The 16,557-nt window shown below is 49.3% G+C and overlaps 6 protein-coding genes across 6 annotated transcripts; 4 read left to right on the top strand and 2 right to left on the bottom strand.

Moving 5' to 3' along the window:
• Positions 1-554: 554 nt before the first annotated feature.
• Positions 555-2,246, bottom strand: LTR84_001892 (uncharacterized protein; the record flags this gene model as incomplete). Its single annotated transcript, XM_064845510.1, has 1 exon — positions 555-2,246. The coding sequence occupies one exon, from the start codon at positions 2,244-2,246 to the stop codon at positions 555-557; it is 1,692 nt and encodes a 563-aa protein (XP_064707055.1).
• A 966-nt stretch (positions 2,247-3,212) lies between these two features.
• On the top strand, positions 3,213-5,078 carry LTR84_001891 (uncharacterized protein; the record flags this gene model as incomplete). Its single annotated transcript, XM_064845509.1, has 1 exon — positions 3,213-5,078. The coding sequence occupies one exon, from the start codon at positions 3,213-3,215 to the stop codon at positions 5,076-5,078; it is 1,866 nt and encodes a 621-aa protein (XP_064707054.1).
• Positions 5,079-5,189: 111 nt separating this feature from the next.
• On the bottom strand, positions 5,190-6,002 carry LTR84_001890 (uncharacterized protein; the record flags this gene model as incomplete). The annotated part of the gene is made up of 1 exon (XM_064845508.1): positions 5,190-6,002. One exon carries the CDS (start codon positions 6,000-6,002, stop codon positions 5,190-5,192), a length of 813 nt encoding a protein of 270 aa, XP_064707053.1.
• A 445-nt stretch (positions 6,003-6,447) lies between these two features.
• On the top strand, positions 6,448-7,408 carry LTR84_001889 (uncharacterized protein; the record flags this gene model as incomplete). The annotated part of the gene is made up of 4 exons (XM_064845507.1): positions 6,448-6,471; positions 6,543-6,935; positions 7,016-7,154; positions 7,221-7,408. 4 exons carry the CDS (start codon positions 6,448-6,450, stop codon positions 7,406-7,408), a joined length of 744 nt encoding a protein of 247 aa, XP_064707052.1.
• Positions 7,409-8,100: 692 nt separating this feature from the next.
• LTR84_001888 (uncharacterized protein) lies at positions 8,101-10,524 on the top strand (the record flags this gene model as incomplete). The annotated part of the gene is made up of 2 exons (XM_064845506.1): positions 8,101-8,304; positions 8,362-10,524. The coding sequence occupies 2 exons, from the start codon at positions 8,101-8,103 to the stop codon at positions 10,522-10,524; spliced, it is 2,367 nt and encodes a 788-aa protein (XP_064707051.1).
• A 1,607-nt stretch (positions 10,525-12,131) lies between these two features.
• Positions 12,132-15,332, top strand: LTR84_001887 (uncharacterized protein; the record flags this gene model as incomplete). Its single annotated transcript, XM_064845505.1, has 1 exon — positions 12,132-15,332. One exon carries the CDS (start codon positions 12,132-12,134, stop codon positions 15,330-15,332), a length of 3,201 nt encoding a protein of 1,066 aa, XP_064707050.1.
• Positions 15,333-16,557: the final 1,225 nt, after the last annotated feature.

Genomic DNA, 16,557 nt, shown 5'->3' with positions numbered 1-16,557 from the left:
CGTATACAGCAGGCGTTTTGCAAGTCATGGGTATCTCTGCACAAATTTAGGGTGATGAGCCATGGCTGTTTGGGACCCCGCTCGTGCGGTGGTGTGAATGGGGTGTCTCTCGATGACTTTCCTCTTTCGCATCGAGGAGTTTATCGCGCAAGACTGACTAGACCTCTGATTGTGGCACACCCAAGCTGGGCTGCCCTCATTTTATCAGGTCGCCATCCTCGCACGTACCTTGCGTCGTATCTTAGATAGAATCGAAGTTTGGTACCGCAATGTATGAACAAATCCTCAACCTCATGCAAGCTCTTGAGCTTAGCAGAAAGGTGAGGGTTAATGTCCGTTGCTAGTGTTCTAAGTCGACGGCTAATTGGGTACCAAAAAATCCGCCAGAGGTGTGGAATCATTCCTTTGAAACAGACAGAACTTAAGATGGGCAAACGCGTGAACGTTGGTGCTACTATTTTTGCAGCTGAGCTACTTTCTCGTGATATATGCAGCTAGATAATAGACGCAGAAATATGCCCGCGAGAAGCATCCCGATATCCGACAGAATTGATTCACCCCCAAATAACGGAGATTCGGTTCCACAAGCCCTTGCCACTCGACGCCTCGTCCGCCTGAGCCAATTCTTTGGCAGCCCAAGTCTCAGCATCTGCCTCGACCTCGGCCAGATTTGATCTGAGATCCACATCCTCAGGCTTATACATCCAGGCATCTTTCCTTCCCAATATCAATTTGTGGCCTACCCATAAGAGCAAGAATATTGGAATTCCGAGATATGTTGTGAGGAATCCACTGGGTGTAAATCTTCCAGGGTAGAACACAATAAAGCCATTTACCAGCAACAAAAAGGTGAAAAAGAACAAACAAACCCAGGCTGCATAAGGCTGAAAACGTGATTGATATGGGACAGCAATCACCTGAATTTGACACGCTTTACGAAAGCGTATAAGGATGACGCAGCAGACAGCCCATGAGGTGAAACCTGCGGTATTTGTTAAGCTGATGAGCCAATTAAAGGCCACGCCCGCGGACGATCCAACGCTGAGATAACCCAGGAGACAGAAAAGGCTGCTAGCTATGACTGCGGGAAGAGGTACTCCGTACTTTGTGCACCTCTTAAAGATCCCCGGAGCGTTCCCTGCGATAGCCAGAGAGTAAAGTGCTCGGCTGGACATGTACAGAAACGAGTTTCCAGATGACCAGGCGCTGATAAGAATACCAACATTGATGATCGAAGGGAGAACCGAGATGCCTGAATTCCGGATAGCGATGACCCAGGGCGAGGCGTTTGCGTTCCCTTGCCCTGATGTGAGTCCTTCGGAGTTGGAATCGCAAATAGCTCCGATCGCAAGGGATCCAAGGATATAAAAGATAATCAAGCGATAGAAAAAGCGCTTGGCGGCGATAGGAAGGTTCTTGCGTGAATTTCTCATCTCACCGGCTGTGAAGACGATTAATTCAGGGCCAAAGTAAAAGGAAAAGCCAGAGAAGACCCAGGTATAAAGAAAGGCGGTAAAGCGGCCGCCTGGGCCGTCGAGAATATATGTCTTGGTTGCTCCTGGGTCATTCCAATACCGAAAGCCCAGCCGTTCGTGGGACGGTCCTCCCCCAACCATCAGAATAAACGAAAGGATCAGGAGGCCAATGATCATGACCACTTTAGTACCTGCAAACCAGAACTCCGTCTCAGCAAAGACGCCGACTGGACAGAGGTTCAGACCAACGATGATGATTAGCATTATGGTGATCCACACTGCAACAGGGACATTGTTGGGCCAATAATCAATGACAATCGTCGCCGCAGTAATCTCGTAGGCTGCGATGATTCCAAATGAGTAGAAATAGAGCCAGCCCAGGGCGAATCCAAGAGAGGGTGAGATAAACCGGCCACCGAAATACGCCATAGAGCTACCGGAGATAGGTAGAAACGTGCAGACTTCAACCACAGCTGTCACCACACCATATACCAGGATGGAGATGATGCAGTATGCGACGAAAAGGAAAGCTGGGCCCCCTGTGGCGAGAGCTTGTCCACTACCCACGAAAAGCCCTGTGCCGATTGTGCCGCCTATAGCGATCATCTGAGCGTGTCGGGACTTGATGTTGCGTTTGGTGCCAGCATGCTCTAGAGAAGACAACTGCTGCCCATCCGAGCATGTCTCAATCTTGTTCAACTCAGGGTCGTGCACCTTGTCATCGTAATGATTGATTTTCGTATTTACAACGGATTCTCCAATAAGTGCCATGGTAGCTGATTTGGTAGCAGCAATGGAATAGAGCAGAAAGACAAAGGGTAGAGGACTAGGGCTGACGAGGAGGAGGGCTAGGCTCCTGGAACAAGACTATTTATACACAAAGCTCTAGCATTCTTATCATAAGCGATCGCTCCTAGGAAACTCTTGAAGATATCTCAGACACTAATTCCTTCGCCCACTAACTAGGACGTTATCTGTGGGTGCGATAGGGTAATACGCAGCGTGGTGTGAGTAGACCATGACAGGAAACGCAGTTCAGGATCCATCTGATACCTACCAGATATGGATTTGCGTTATGGTTAGTTAGAATGCGCACTGCATTTGACTTGGAGTCAATGAGAGTTTGATAGAATGTCCCTGGTCGGTGACAAGCCGCCATGCAGCCAAGACCGGGTGTTGCACTTGGGGATAGATTGATCACCGAGCATCCAATCATTGCGGCAAGCCTGACGACTCAAAAGCTTCTCTCGATAACTTTCCTCTTTCATACTCTCCTCGCTCTCCTCCGTTCACCTCGAACCAGATGAGTACGACTAATGTCGAGACCCGCACTCCGCTATGACTTCCTTGTTTCTTTTCTCGACCTCAATGCTGCTTCGGCGTAGAGCGAAGAAGATCCGAATCTCAAATCCATGATCAGAAGACTGGATTCTAAACTCCACGAAAGCAGACATGCAGCGTGGCGAATCATCCAAAAGTCGAGGGCGATCGTTTGGTGGTTGCATCACGGTAGTTTTGACCTGCCAGGAAGACTAGGGCAACCTCCACTGACATTCACAGTGTCGGACCCGTCATGTGAAATGCGACCAGACTCGTCCAACATGTAGCAGGTGTCAAAAAGTCGGTCGTGTATGTGGGGGCTACGAGAATCAAATATTCTTCAATTTTGAAAGTCCACTCGAAGCAGAGACTGTACGCTGTCGCCGGCCATTGTTCTCAGACGCACACCGTTTACGAATGAGTGAGTGGCTGACTTCCAGTGTCCCGCCGAAGCTAGCCTATCATTACCTCAACGAGATTGACGAGGAGTGTGACAATTTGCAAACATCTCAAGACATTCTCATTGCCCGTGGTCCTTTTGGGGTGTTTCGACTGGCCCATAGCTCACCTGAGTATTCAATTGAAGAAGAGGCCAAGGGGCCGGGCTTGGTTGCGCAACAAGACCTATCAGAAGAGCTGGCATTGCCATTCTATGATGAGATTTTGGCAACGCAGACCGATGGTCAGCTATCACCAAGAACGCAGACGCTAATAAACACTATACTCGATCAATCCGACTTCGCAGGCTCTCCTGAATTTTGGAGCTTCCCCCATGACTCATCTCGAATCACAGAGATCTTCGACACCGACAAGATAGATGGGTTACCCGACTTCTCGGTTCCCCTGAAATCGCCATATCCGTATCCGCTACCAAGTTTCCCGGGCTTACCTTGTTATCCACAACACAAATCTGTCGTATTGCCCGATCCAAACACTTCGATCATCGCTATATCTAGTGCTGTTCCGGCTAATGCAGTCTTTCTGCTCAATCACTACTCGACAACTGTGATCAATCTGTTAACTCCATTTCGCCACACAAAAACCCCGTGGCATATTCTTTTCATTCCCCATGTCAAGAACTGTCTGGCTGCCATTGCTATGGGTGAACAGCTAGACCATGCCAGTCTCTGTATATTTTACGGGACGTTGGCACTTAGTGCTCTTAGCATGAGTGGCCTGTCGTACTCTGAGAGCTGGGTTGAAGAAGGCAAAGCCTACAAGGAACAGGCTCGACAACACGTCCGACTAATGCTGAACACCGCATATAACATTCCAAAAGTCGCCAAGTATAAGTGTATCCTCATGGCACTAACCACAATGGTTCAAGTCTCTTTGTTCTCGAAGAACAAAGACCAAACTGAGTGCTATTTTCTAGAGGCGGAGAAATTTATCCGCTTACGTGGACTACATCGTCGAAAGTCTCGCAAGGTTCGCCTTCTTCATCACTGCTATGTTTTCGAGCGACTATTCTATGAGAGCACGTCTGCCGCAAAGACAAGCTCGAAACAGCGTATTCATGTAATCAAGGCTGTTGAGTCAAGCGGAGTTGTAGCTTACGGCCAGGACAGCACATCCTTCCGATTGCCAAATTTCCAAGACCTTGACAAAGAAATGCAAAGGATCAAAAACCAGGAAGAAGGAGAAAACGACTTGCACCTTGAGCGGATCGGAGACTTTCCTACAACCTTATACCCAGAGGTCTTCGGTGTTCCAGAAGTCTACATGCTTTTGTTGTCTCTTGTCATCCGTCTAGCGAAAGAGAAGGATGGTACTGAAGAGTTTGGGAAAGGAACCACAACTCCCTTGAAAGAATTCATGGCGCAGGCGAAGTCCGTCGAGCAATCCATCTTACAGATGCACCCGGCACGGTACACAGCTAGCGTTGCGTCTAATCTGAAAAATTACGACAATCTGGATGTAATCCAAAACATGCTCACGGCAATTCATAACGCCTTGGCCATATACTTTTACCGAAGAGTGTATGATCTCGATTCTTCTCTACTCCAGAAGAGAGTGGTAGCTATTCGGGATTGTCTCCAACGCTGTGAAGATGCAGACCCGCTTGCATTGTGCGGATCCGCTGGTTTTATCTGGCCTGCTTATATTGCAGCCTGCGAAGCTGAAGATGTGGAAGTTCAGGCGTCGTTCTCCAGCATATTTACCAAGATTGCTCAGAGAAGTGGCTTTTCGACATTCACCGACACTCTTGCACATATCCAAAAAGAATGGTTGGATAAGCGTGAGCACAATAACGTCGATATTACTGAGCTCTATGGTATCTGACTGACACATATTTGTTCTGGATGGGTCTTTGTCGAGCATTCTATTGAGGAAGTGTTGAACCGAAATTATCACCTTTGGAACCAAGGGGCAGTACAGTATGACTGAACTCCCTTACCTCGACGTATATCCTCCATCTACACTCAAAGCTGAGCCTGCAACAAAAGAACTCCGCCCACCACACAGAAACACAACTCCGTCTGCAATTTCCTGAGGAGTCCCCATCCTTTGCATCGGCACCGCACTGTGCACCCTCTTATCCATGGCCTTTTTGACGGCCGGGTCCCGTGTCGTCATCGGCGTTTCTGTATAACCGGGACAGATGGCATTGATCCTGATACCGTCTTTGGCGTAATCATCACTCGCCGTCCTCGTCAGGCCTAACACAGCATGTTTACTTGTAGTATATGCCGTGGACAATTCAATCCCTACTAAGCCTTGGATGCTCGAGAAATTGACAATCGAACCTCGCTGTAACGGCCGACCGTCGATGCTCGAGCGGATTGGCTCTTGCTTCAACATAATACGAGCAACAGCCCGCAGTACAAAGAAGGTTCCCGTGACGTTCACTTCCATGACACGTCGCCAATCTTCTGTCCGGGCAAATGCGGCGCCGCCTGGGTGTTTCATTGCGATTCCTGCGGCGTTGACGGCGTAGTCTATGCGACCGAATGCCGTAGCCACCTTTGCGACGATGTCGTCAACCGCAGTCTCGTCGGTGACACTGAGTGGGAAGACCTCCACTCGGCATCGATGACCGTTGCGTAACTCCAATGCATCGATCTCGGCTTTCGTCTCTAGTAAGCCAGCCTCGTTCAGATCCAGTAGAGCCACGCCAGCAGCGCCATCGCGGGCAAAAGTTAATGCACAGGCGTGTCCGATGCCTGATCCGGCGCCAGTAACGAGGGCAAAGCCAGGGACATCCATTCCAGTGCTTTCTAGGTAGTAGGGTTTTTAGTAGAAGACCTAGGTGCAACCGATTACTTTGTAACTTCAACAGTCCTGACCCTAAATATTTTCTTATTTAATCTTTCAAACGAAGTAGACGGCATTTGGTACTACATATGACCTCACTTCGCACCTCGGGATGACTTTCTTCTTTTTGAAGCCTTCCCGAAACCACAGGATGCATTCCGCGGACTACCCCGCCCCGTTTCAATCCGGTAGTACTTACACACGAAATTGTACGCTTTATTCTCTTCCACGGCTGGTAGGTGTTTTCAGCAGGCTAAGACCTTTATAGTTTCACCTTCTCGGGAGAAATTCACTATGCATTGCATCAAAACCTCGACCTGTTGAGGAATTGGTAGAGTGAAGTGGCGAGTCAGTTGTCGAGACAAACCCTTCGCCGGAGCCCAGAGTATCACCAAACATGGCATCCTTTGATGGAAGAGTTGTAAGCCAGTCCACCAAATTTGACTTCCGGCCTTGCTCGCCATTGCATGTACTGGGACTGACCATGCCTAGATTGCTATCACAGGCGCTGCTTCAGGAATGGGGCTCGCCACAGCCCAACTTCTTGCCTCGCGAGGAGCACGTATATCTCTCGCTGATCTTAACGAAGAGGGCCTCCAGAAGGCAATCTCGATGCTCTCCGGCTCTGATGACGGTTCGCGGCATTTGTGCACAGTTGTCGACGTGAGGAAAACTTCTTCCGTGGATGCATGGATAGCAGCCACGGTCCAAAACTTTGGCTGCCTTGATGGCGCAGTCAACATGGCGGGAGTGATCACTAAAGCAGCACCTATCGTCGACGCGAGCGACCAAGATTGGGACTTCGTTATGGATGTTAACGCGACAGGAGTTTTTCGGTGTTTGAGAGCCCAATTGAGGGTGATGAACGACAAGGGAGGCAGCATTGTGAGTCGATGGTACTCTCGGGCTCGCGGTGCTCTAACTTGGTGAGGCAAACCTTGATTGCTAACTGACTTGGTCTCCAGGTATCAGCAGCAAGCACGTTCGGGCAAATTGGTGCGCCTGGTAATGTAGCATATTGTGCAAGCAAGGCGGCGGTTATCGCGGCGACGCGGACAGCTGCCAAAGAACATCAGCATATTCGAGTGAACTGTGTCGCCCCAGGTAAGCGTTCTTGTAACCTTGAAATTTGGGTATCTAGCCGGCCATACTTATGTGAGACATCTCTAGGCTCGGTGAACACGCCTTTATCGGCAAGTGAAGATCCTGAAGACGTCAAGCGCGGGTTGCAGGTCACGGCACAAAAGCGAAGAGCAGAGCCGCTTGAGATCGCCAAGGTGATTGCGTTCCTGCTAAGCGATGAGGCTTCGTTCGTAACCGGTGCAGTCTACAATGTGGATGGGGGGTGGGTGTGTTGAGTCGTTGTGGCTTCAATTTTCTGCTTCCCACCTCTTCTGCCCATTCCAATATTTGCGATCAGAACTTTCTGTTTGATATCCGACTTGTTCAGTATACTATTTTTCATCAGGCGATTCACATGGAAGACTTGCCACACACTCGAGGTGCGGAAAAGATAAATGTGTGAATTCATAGTAGATACTAGCAAGTACTGTCCGATCGCTGAACAACTGAACTTCTGCTAATAATTGTTGGTTTTACACTTCGCCGCAGTAATGGGATGAACCACATGTATGTTATATTTGAATGGGTTTGTGGTAGGCTGGTAGCGCTGTACCTTACATCATTATCTGGATAAGATGACCCCCTTGTCCAGCAGACCTGCGATTGGGCAAGCCGCTCAATATCATTGGCTTTCCAAAAACGTCGGTTCCTCACTTCTAGTGATAAGGCCAGGGTTCAGCCATTTCCTTATCTCTGCCATGAAATCCAGGCCGTTCTTTCTCCCAATGATCTATTGCGAGCTGTGCTTTAGATCAGCAAGTACAATCGCGGCTGCAGATCCTTCTAGCGTTTGGCTGCATCTTGACGACGCCACCACCATCGCAATGATTCCTCGGGGCTTGCAATCCCAGGTAGGACATAAACATGCCTATCTACACGAAATCCGCATTCGAGAACTCATCACTGTTTGCGTGTCATTTTTCTCTCCATGGCCACCGATGAAGAGCACGCCGTCGAGAGAACACCTCTCTTGTTCCAGGATCGGAGGCTGAGTTCCATTGCTCATGAAGCCGATGCGGTGTCCGTTATCTCCTCGCATGTGAGCAAAGAAGAGCAAGTCTTGGCAGAAACAGCTGTTGGTGAACGTCTACCCTATAATGACTACACGACGATTGACTGGCTACACGACCTTGTGAGCATATGATTGATGTCAACGAATATTGTCATTGCTAATCATCCCCGATAAAAGGTCAAAGACTCATATCGCCACCGTTCCATACACGGGGGAAATGGTCTTCGGGATTCGCTGGCATCGGCGTTCGACTCGTGTCAGGGCTGGATTGCCGCGGCGCTCATAGGCACGTTAACTGCTTGTGTGGCTTTCCTGGTGGATATTGCTGTCGCGACAGTCAGCGACTGGAAGACCGGATACTGCAGAACCAATATTTTCGCAAGCAGGGAATTCTGCTGTTCGAAGTCCACGTCACCCTTCAATTCCCTGGATGAGGCTGGAGAAACTTGTCCTGCATGGAGAAACTGGTCCAACAACTACTGGTATGGGTTTGGGGTATACGTCGCATTCGCTCTTCTCTTCGGGATTATCAGCGGTACTGTGACACTTACGACGAAAAGAGCACTCCCAGCGACTGCGCCGGGTTCCGGAGATAGGGGCCCGCTACAAAAACAGCCCAATGCGGGCGACGATGCTTTGGATGGTGATATATCCCCAGCCCCAATGGGCAAATCAATCTACATGGCTGCTGGCAGTGGTATTCCCGAAATTAAGACCATACTCTCAGGATTTGTCATTCCCCATTTCCTCGATTTCAAGGTTCTGGTGGTCAAGGCTGTTGGTTCTACGTTTGCGGTCTCCACTGGAATGTGTCTGGGCAAGGAAGGCCCCTTCGTTCATATCTCCACCTGTGTCGCCTACCTTGTTGGCACTAGGTTTCCCAAATACCGTGAGAATGGACGAAAGTTGCGCGAGATACTGGCCGCGGGCTGCTCCAGTGGGCTTTCAGTCGCTTTTGGAGCACCGATTGGAGGGGTCCTTTTCTCTTATGAGGAGATTGCAACCTACTTCCCTCGAAAAGTGCTCTGGAGAGCTTTCATTTGCTCGCTATTCGCGGCCATGACCCTCAAGGCTCTCAATCCGACTGGTACGGGCAAACTCGTTCTGTTCGAAACCAACTACGGAACAACTTACCAACCATATCACTACGCTGTGTTCGTTGTTCTAGGAATTGCTGGGGGCGTTTTTGGTGGTGTATTTTGCAAGGCAAATTTCTTCTGGTCGAGGAACTTCCGCAAATATAACATTATCAAGAACTACCCTGTCTTCGAGGTCTTCTTGGTGGTTCTTGCAACAGCCGTCTTGCAGTATCCAAATCCATTGACACGCGAGCCTGGCGACATTATCATTAAGAATCTTCTCGTGGACTGCTCCGACGATTCACGACTGAGCTATGTGTGTGTTCAAGAACAAGATCACGAACCGACCCCAAGTTACCTCGGTTGGTTACTGTACGGAACTCTCGTCAAGCTTGTCTTGACCATTATAACTTTTGGCATTAAAGTGCCTTCGGGAATCATCATTCCAGCACTGGATGGAGGAGCCTTCTTTGGACGCTTTATCGGTCAAGTCCCGTTTCTGGCGGACACCATCTCACCAGGAATTTTTGCCATGGTCGGGGCAGGTGCCTTTCTTGCCGGAGTGAGTCGCATGACAATTTCATTGGCAGTTATCATGTTCGAGCTCACAGGTGAGCTGGAGTTCATTGTCCCGAATATGATTGGAATCATGGTGGCGAAGTGGGTGGCTGACGCCTTGGAAAGCAATGGAGTCTATGACCTGGCGCAAACGGTGCTCGGACATCCTTTCCTAGATCTCGACCATAGCATGAAGCTGGTCCAAAGCGAAGCTTATCTTGTGGAAGAACTGATACCTCCTGCACAGACAATGCATGAAATCACGGTAGACGTGCCGGACAGCGGGCTTGTTCCCCGAACTCTGTTGACGGAAAAGCTACAGCAGCTACGTCGTCGTGGTCTTATGGATGCCGGACTGGTATTGGTACGGATGACCATGCTCCAAGGATATCTTGCTGAAGGGGAGCTCGAGTTTGGGCTCGAGACAGTCGGCCAAAAGTTTCCGGCCCAAGGCCTTGTCCGATTGTTGCCTAGCACATCCAGCCACGAACTGGTGCGACATGAGGGCGAGTTTGACATGTCTCAGTTTGTTGACCGGACACCATTGTCCATCTCAGCCAAAGCGCCAATGGAATATGCGGTGGAGATGTTTGGGAAGCTCGGATTGCGCCATCTCTGTGTAATTGAGGACGGGAGTGGAAAACTAGTGGGTGTTATTATCAAGAAGCGATTGGTCGTCTGGCTGGAGGGTTTGAAGCATTGATGATCACAATCATAGCGATGATATCATGGACTGGAACAATGCTCACAAGGCTGCTCGTGCTGCTATTACACGTGAAAATGAATCAAAGTTGAGCATAGGTTCGTTACTTCCGTCGCTCGCGGGGCATTATTGAGAGCGGCGCTGGATTTGTTTTGCCGTTCAACTCTATCGGTCTGCCTCAAGCTCTGAATGCTATACTATACTGTAGTTTGACATATCCATGCATGTTAATACTCATTATGGTCGGTGTGTAAGGCTGAAGATAAAGAAGTAGCCGATGGCACAAGCGAGCAACCACACGATACCCACATACTAACTTCAGAATCCTCCCAATCAAGTGCAAGGCGCTTGGGACAGTTGAATCAGAGGTCTAAGCCGCAATCATCTTATACATCGCTTGTGTACCATCGTCCTCATTGACCACGGGGCGATCGACCAAGTAGTGATGCTGTCATAGAGAAGGAATAGATGATATCTAGGTACGTAGCAAGATAGATTAGCCATGACAGGTGTTTTCTTCTTTGACGCAATGTGCAATTGACCTAAAGTGCCTGGGCTCTCAGCTTGAGAACCGCATGGTGAATCGTGACTGCACGTTTTTGATGATGCCAAGAATGCTTATGCACTTTCCCCACAAAGCACATATTTTTCTTCGAAGATCGAAAATGACTCGAGTCCTTCGACAACGTTGAATTTCTGCTTTCTTTGTTGGCTACTGCGCGGCCAGTGCTTACTGCTGTATGAAACACCACGAAAAAATCTCTTTGCAGTCAGATGTGCATGGCTGTGGGTCGCACTCGACGGCCAAACTACAGGGGTGTTTTGAGCATGCCCACCCGGACCGGGGCTCAGTATTCCACCCATCGGCCTTGTCAAGCATCAGGCGTTTCTTTCGGCGGGGCAAACTAAATCCAAGTTTTTTGGTCTGCAGCCATTTTGCTCCACGCGTCAAGGTTCGGTTCTAGAGTTCACCAAACTCGAATGCTGTTGTTGGCACGGGCACCATGAGCACCTCAATCATGGCTGGAACTCATTTTCTGACTGGCGACAGCGACAAGCCGCTATGTTGGACTATCCAAATCCATCTCTTACTCTGGCTTACAGTAAGATAGCAGAAAACCATCGAGTCTCAGCTGCACGTTGGTTTGGTCTTGACCTGCGAAGCTCTTTTTTTTTGCCTCATCACCTGCTTCCGCCTGCGATACCTTTTCTCCACTGGACTCGGCTTCCCGCTGTATCCCTGCCTTTCTTTCCCCTCACAAAGAGAATTCTGAACTTGCATACCTTCGATTCGTCAATCGCATCCAACCAGCCGAGCACGATACCTGTGACACGAATACTTCGCACTGTCTCCACGAAACTTTTGTTCCTCCCCTGCCAACCGAGCTCTACTTTTTCTCTGTGAGATACGAGGATTGCATTCGAACGTCCCTCGCGTTATCGTTATCCCCGCGGATTGCGTTTTTCCCGAGCTTCTCGCGTCACCAGAGCACTCTATTCTTGGTTCGGAGGACAGTGTTCGAAACGGGCCTCCACAGCTCGATCGTTGTTTGGTCAAGGCTTCTTTACATGTGCTAGCCGATATGATAGTCTCATAGCCGGGCAAGATGTCGACACAAAAAACCTCTCGAGGTCAAGCTCGTCGTAGCTCAGGCATCTTCAAATCAGCACCCCTCTCTCCCATGTCCAGCGGCTCCCCCTCAAGACGCACGCAGGAAGAACAACCCCAAGAAGAGAGCAGTCCTCTGGCTGTTGGTGATCGCCCACACACAAGTCGCCGTTCTCGAGCTGGTTCTGCCTCTAGTCAGACGGTTGCAAGAACGCCTGCGAGGTCCTTTTACCATCGTTCCTTTCATGGCCAGCTAGAACCTCCCCAGTATTCGTCCTCCGCAGGCTTGCGAAACCAGACTGCCGAACTAGCTGCCTTTGCTCTGTCCGACAACACTTCTTTTCTGGGGAGCTCCCCACCAAGCTCCGAAGCCGCTTCAGACGATGGGTATATCGATCCCATTGAGGAAGTATCAGAGCCTGTAACGCCATCAGGCTCGGAAACCGAGCTTGGACGGACTGGTGACCCTGCCGTGTCAGGTCTCACCATGTTGATACACGACTCTGTGGAGCAAGAAGAAGAACAAGACACCCGCGATATACATGAAGCAGATAAAGTAACACGCGCACGCTCGAGATCCTCTAATGTACCGGGTGCGATGCTTCCAAATGAACGCACAAGTCTCCTCGGTGGAGATCGCAAACCTTCCCTAGGATACGGGGAGTTCAGTGATCTGGAACGGCAGCGCCCAGCAAGAGAGAGATATCACAAACAATGGAGAAAGGCTGTGAGCAATACCCGTGCGTGCGTCTACACCGTTTCCCACCCAAAGACCTGGAACCCCAAGGCCATCTATAGAGAGGTGGTGGTTCATCCGGTCAGCCTCCTCCCTGCCGTTTTTCTCGGTTTGTTGCTCAACATCTTGGATGCTCTGTCTTACGGCATGATTCTTTTTCCTTTGGGCAATGCTGTGTTTGAAAACCTTGGCTCGGATGGCATCGCCATATTCTACGTCAGTACTATTGTCTCACAAATCATATATTCTTCAGGCGGTAGCGTGTTTCGAGGTGGCATTGGATCAGAAATGATCGAGGTCGTCCCTTTCTTCCACAAAATGGCCTTCACAATTCTCGCCAAAGTTGGGGAGGATGATCCCAAATCTGTGCTGGCTACCACAATATTGTCTTTTGCTGTCAGTGCAATCCTCACTGGAGCCGTCTTCTTTTTGATGGGAGCTTTTGGACTCGGCTCGCTTATTGGGTTCTTCCCTCGACACATTTTGATCGGTTGCATTGGAGGAGTCGGCTGGTTCCTTGTCGCCACCGGCGTGGAGGTATCGGCGAGACTTCCAGGAAATCTGGAGTATAATCTCGACACCATCAAGCAGTTGATTCGGACTGATACGATACTCTTGTGGACCATCCCACTTTTGCTTGCGATTATCCTGATTTTTGTTCAACGCTTTGTTAAATCAAACCTTCTGGTTGGCGGTTATTTCATCTCTGTTGCTGCACTCTTCTACTTCTTCAAGTTCGCCATGGATATCCCAATGGAGACTTTGCACTCAAGAGGCTGGGTTTTCGACCCTCCACCTGCGGGCAATCCTTGGTACCACTTCTACACGCTGTACGACTTCAAAGCCGTGCACTGGGGAGCACTGGCAGACACGATACCTGCCATGTTTGCACTCACTTTCTTCGGCGTCTTGCACGTACCAATCAATGTACCAGCTTTAGGCATCTCCACTGGTGAGGACAATTTGAATGTTGATCGTGAACTCATTGCTCATGGTCTTTCGAACTGCATCAGCGGGTTGTTCGGAAGCGTACAAAATTACCTTGTGTATACCAACAGTCTTCTATTTATGGACAGTGGCGGTAATGACCGTCTCGCTGGATTGCTGCTCGCAGCCTGTACCTTTGGCATTCTATTGGCAGGGCCTGTAATTATTGGTTTTATTCCCATCATGGTTGTTGGCGCTCTGATTTTCCTCCTGGGAATTGAATTGCTCGAAGAAGCTTTGGTTGGCACATGGGGTAAAGTGCACAAACTGGAGTATGCCACCATCGTGCTGATCGTTGTGGTCATGGGTGTGTGGGATTTCGTTGTTGGAATTCTCTTCGGTATTGTACTGGCGGCTGTGAGCTTCGTTGTTCAGACTTCACGCCGAAGCGCCATTCGAGCCACCTATTCAGGTGAAATCGCTAAATCGTTGGTGAGAAGGCCTCCTGTTCAACTTAACTTCCTTAAAGAAGCCGGCCAACAGATCTTTCTTATCCGACTGGCTGGCTTCTTGTTCTTTGGAACCATCGTCGGCGTGGAGAATCGTATTCGGGCTCTGCTTGAAGATGATGCTTTCAGGGATCGACCACTTCGCTTTTTGATATTGGATATGGCCCAAATCAACGGCATCGACTTTTCAGCAGCAGAAGCCTTTACGCGAATTAACCGTTTGTTGCAAAAAAGAGGAGTGCAGTTGATAGTCAGCTCCTTGGATGTTGATGGAGAGATTGGTCAGGCACTAGGCAATGTTGGACTGTTTGGAGACGAGCTAAAGGTCGAAATATTCACGGATCTCAACGTTGCGTTGGAGCATTGCGAAAACAAACTTCTGACTGCGCTGTATCGGCAACAAGAGCATCGACGAACCAAAAGAATCCATCTTGACGTCCCAAGAAGTCAAAGCCAGGATCTATCGCATTCTTACCAGGCTGAATTCATGGGCAACTCTCCTCGAAGAAACTTTCTCCACCAGGCTGCTCAGAGCACGCTTGATGCCGATACCTCCACCACAGGGAAGTGGCATTCTTTCAAACAACCACTTCCACTACTACTGCAAATTTTTGCAGACCTATCTGAAAAGAATGAGGATTTCTGGTACAAGGCCACTCAATACTTCGAGCGAGTGATATATCCTAAAGGATCAGTTTTGTTCAATGTTGGTGATCAGGCCAGCGGATTTTATATGCTTGAAGAAGGTATTCTTCGTGCCGATTACGACCTACCTCAAGGCAAATATTCCGAACTGATAGTGTCAGGCCGCCCGTGTGGAGAGTTACCATTTTTCTCTCAGACACTTCGAACCGCAACACTGATCGCGGAGAAGGACTGCATCATATGGCAGATGAGTACACAGAAATGGAGGGACATGCAGGAGGAAGATGCCGATGTGGCACAAGAATTGCTGGTCATAACATTGAAGTTGACCAAGGAGAGGATGGACGCCATCACTTCATATGTCCTGACTTCGGCCACTTGAAGTTGACAGTCATTTGATGAATTTTTATTGAGTGAGATGGGACAACAGAAGGGATAGGTGGCTTTAGTCAGTCAAGCGGATACTCAAAAGTGAAGATTTACATTCTAGCATGGTGTTGTTGGTAATAAAGTCGTTGCTGTGAGAGCCACACATACATACAGCACCCACCCTGTCTTTGTGATATAAAGCCTGCGGATTTGTGCGACACGACGCCGTGTGAATTCTTTCCTCGAGATGAGCGGTGTTTCACAAGCCAATATTACGAGTGCGAGTTGTTGAATTGCCCAATAATGGAGTGCACATGCTCGACAAGGGCGGCGGGAGTGCCCTTTAGCGGAGCCCGGACAGAGCCATCAAGCCACGGGTGGGGTCAGAAGTGGACCGTGAAATTTCCCACGTTCTCAATTTGAATGTTGAACAATCATGGAGCTGGATGGACATCAGTGCTCGCAAAGAGTATCCACGGTAACAAACTGTGTAGGTGTAACCTTCCGTTGCGATGGTTGCGGATATGCTTACACATATTCTGTACTTCCGCAGTGGCAATAGATTGACTGGAGACCTTGCTATGTCTGGTTCGATGGTCATGGAAATTGAAGATAACTGTAAAAGGTGAACTAATAAAGCCCTTTAGACGAGGGACGACTATCATTATTTCGAACCACGCCCCAGTAAGCCTTCCCAGCAACCGCCCCGCGAAAAGACGCACTACGGAAAAAGGGCCAAAGCGTCTTCTGCAGGGCCCATTTCACGCCACCGTCTCAGTTTGGACCAGCTTGGCCGGTTCCAGGACCACTGATTGAATGGGCCTTTGCACAGGTGGATTTAAAGCCTTGCTGGTCGCTGGGGGTCCTTGGGCTCCATTGATTCAGGCGGGGTGTCCTCATCTCAACTTTTTCCTTGAAGCCTCAAGCTTCCAGGGACCACGCTGAGGCTAGAACCCAAATCTCGTCGCTGATGGGCCACTGCTGTGGGCGATCATGGCTGGATGTCGTCTCGAACACCAGTTGATCTACAGTACTACTCGATTCAACGGAATGGAGAATTTGATGGGAAAAGTCTTGCAGGCAGTAGTACTATAGTTCCATTGATCTTCAAACTAGTGCTAAAGGACTGATGGATCCTCAAGTGGATTGTCATGCGTTGGTTCTGGAAATTATACAATCGAGATTTCCAAGATACGAGTCTACAGATTTGTTTCGAGAGTTCCCCAGGTGATCGATTG

Source organism: Exophiala bonariae (genome assembly GCF_035927105.1).
Source record: "Exophiala bonariae strain CCFEE 5792 chromosome Unknown scaffold_11, whole genome shotgun sequence".
NCBI lineage: Eukaryota > Fungi > Ascomycota > Eurotiomycetes > Chaetothyriales > Herpotrichiellaceae > Exophiala > Exophiala bonariae.
The sequence above is the reverse complement of the archived record's forward strand: the minus strand, read 5'-3'. Positions and strand labels throughout refer to the sequence as shown.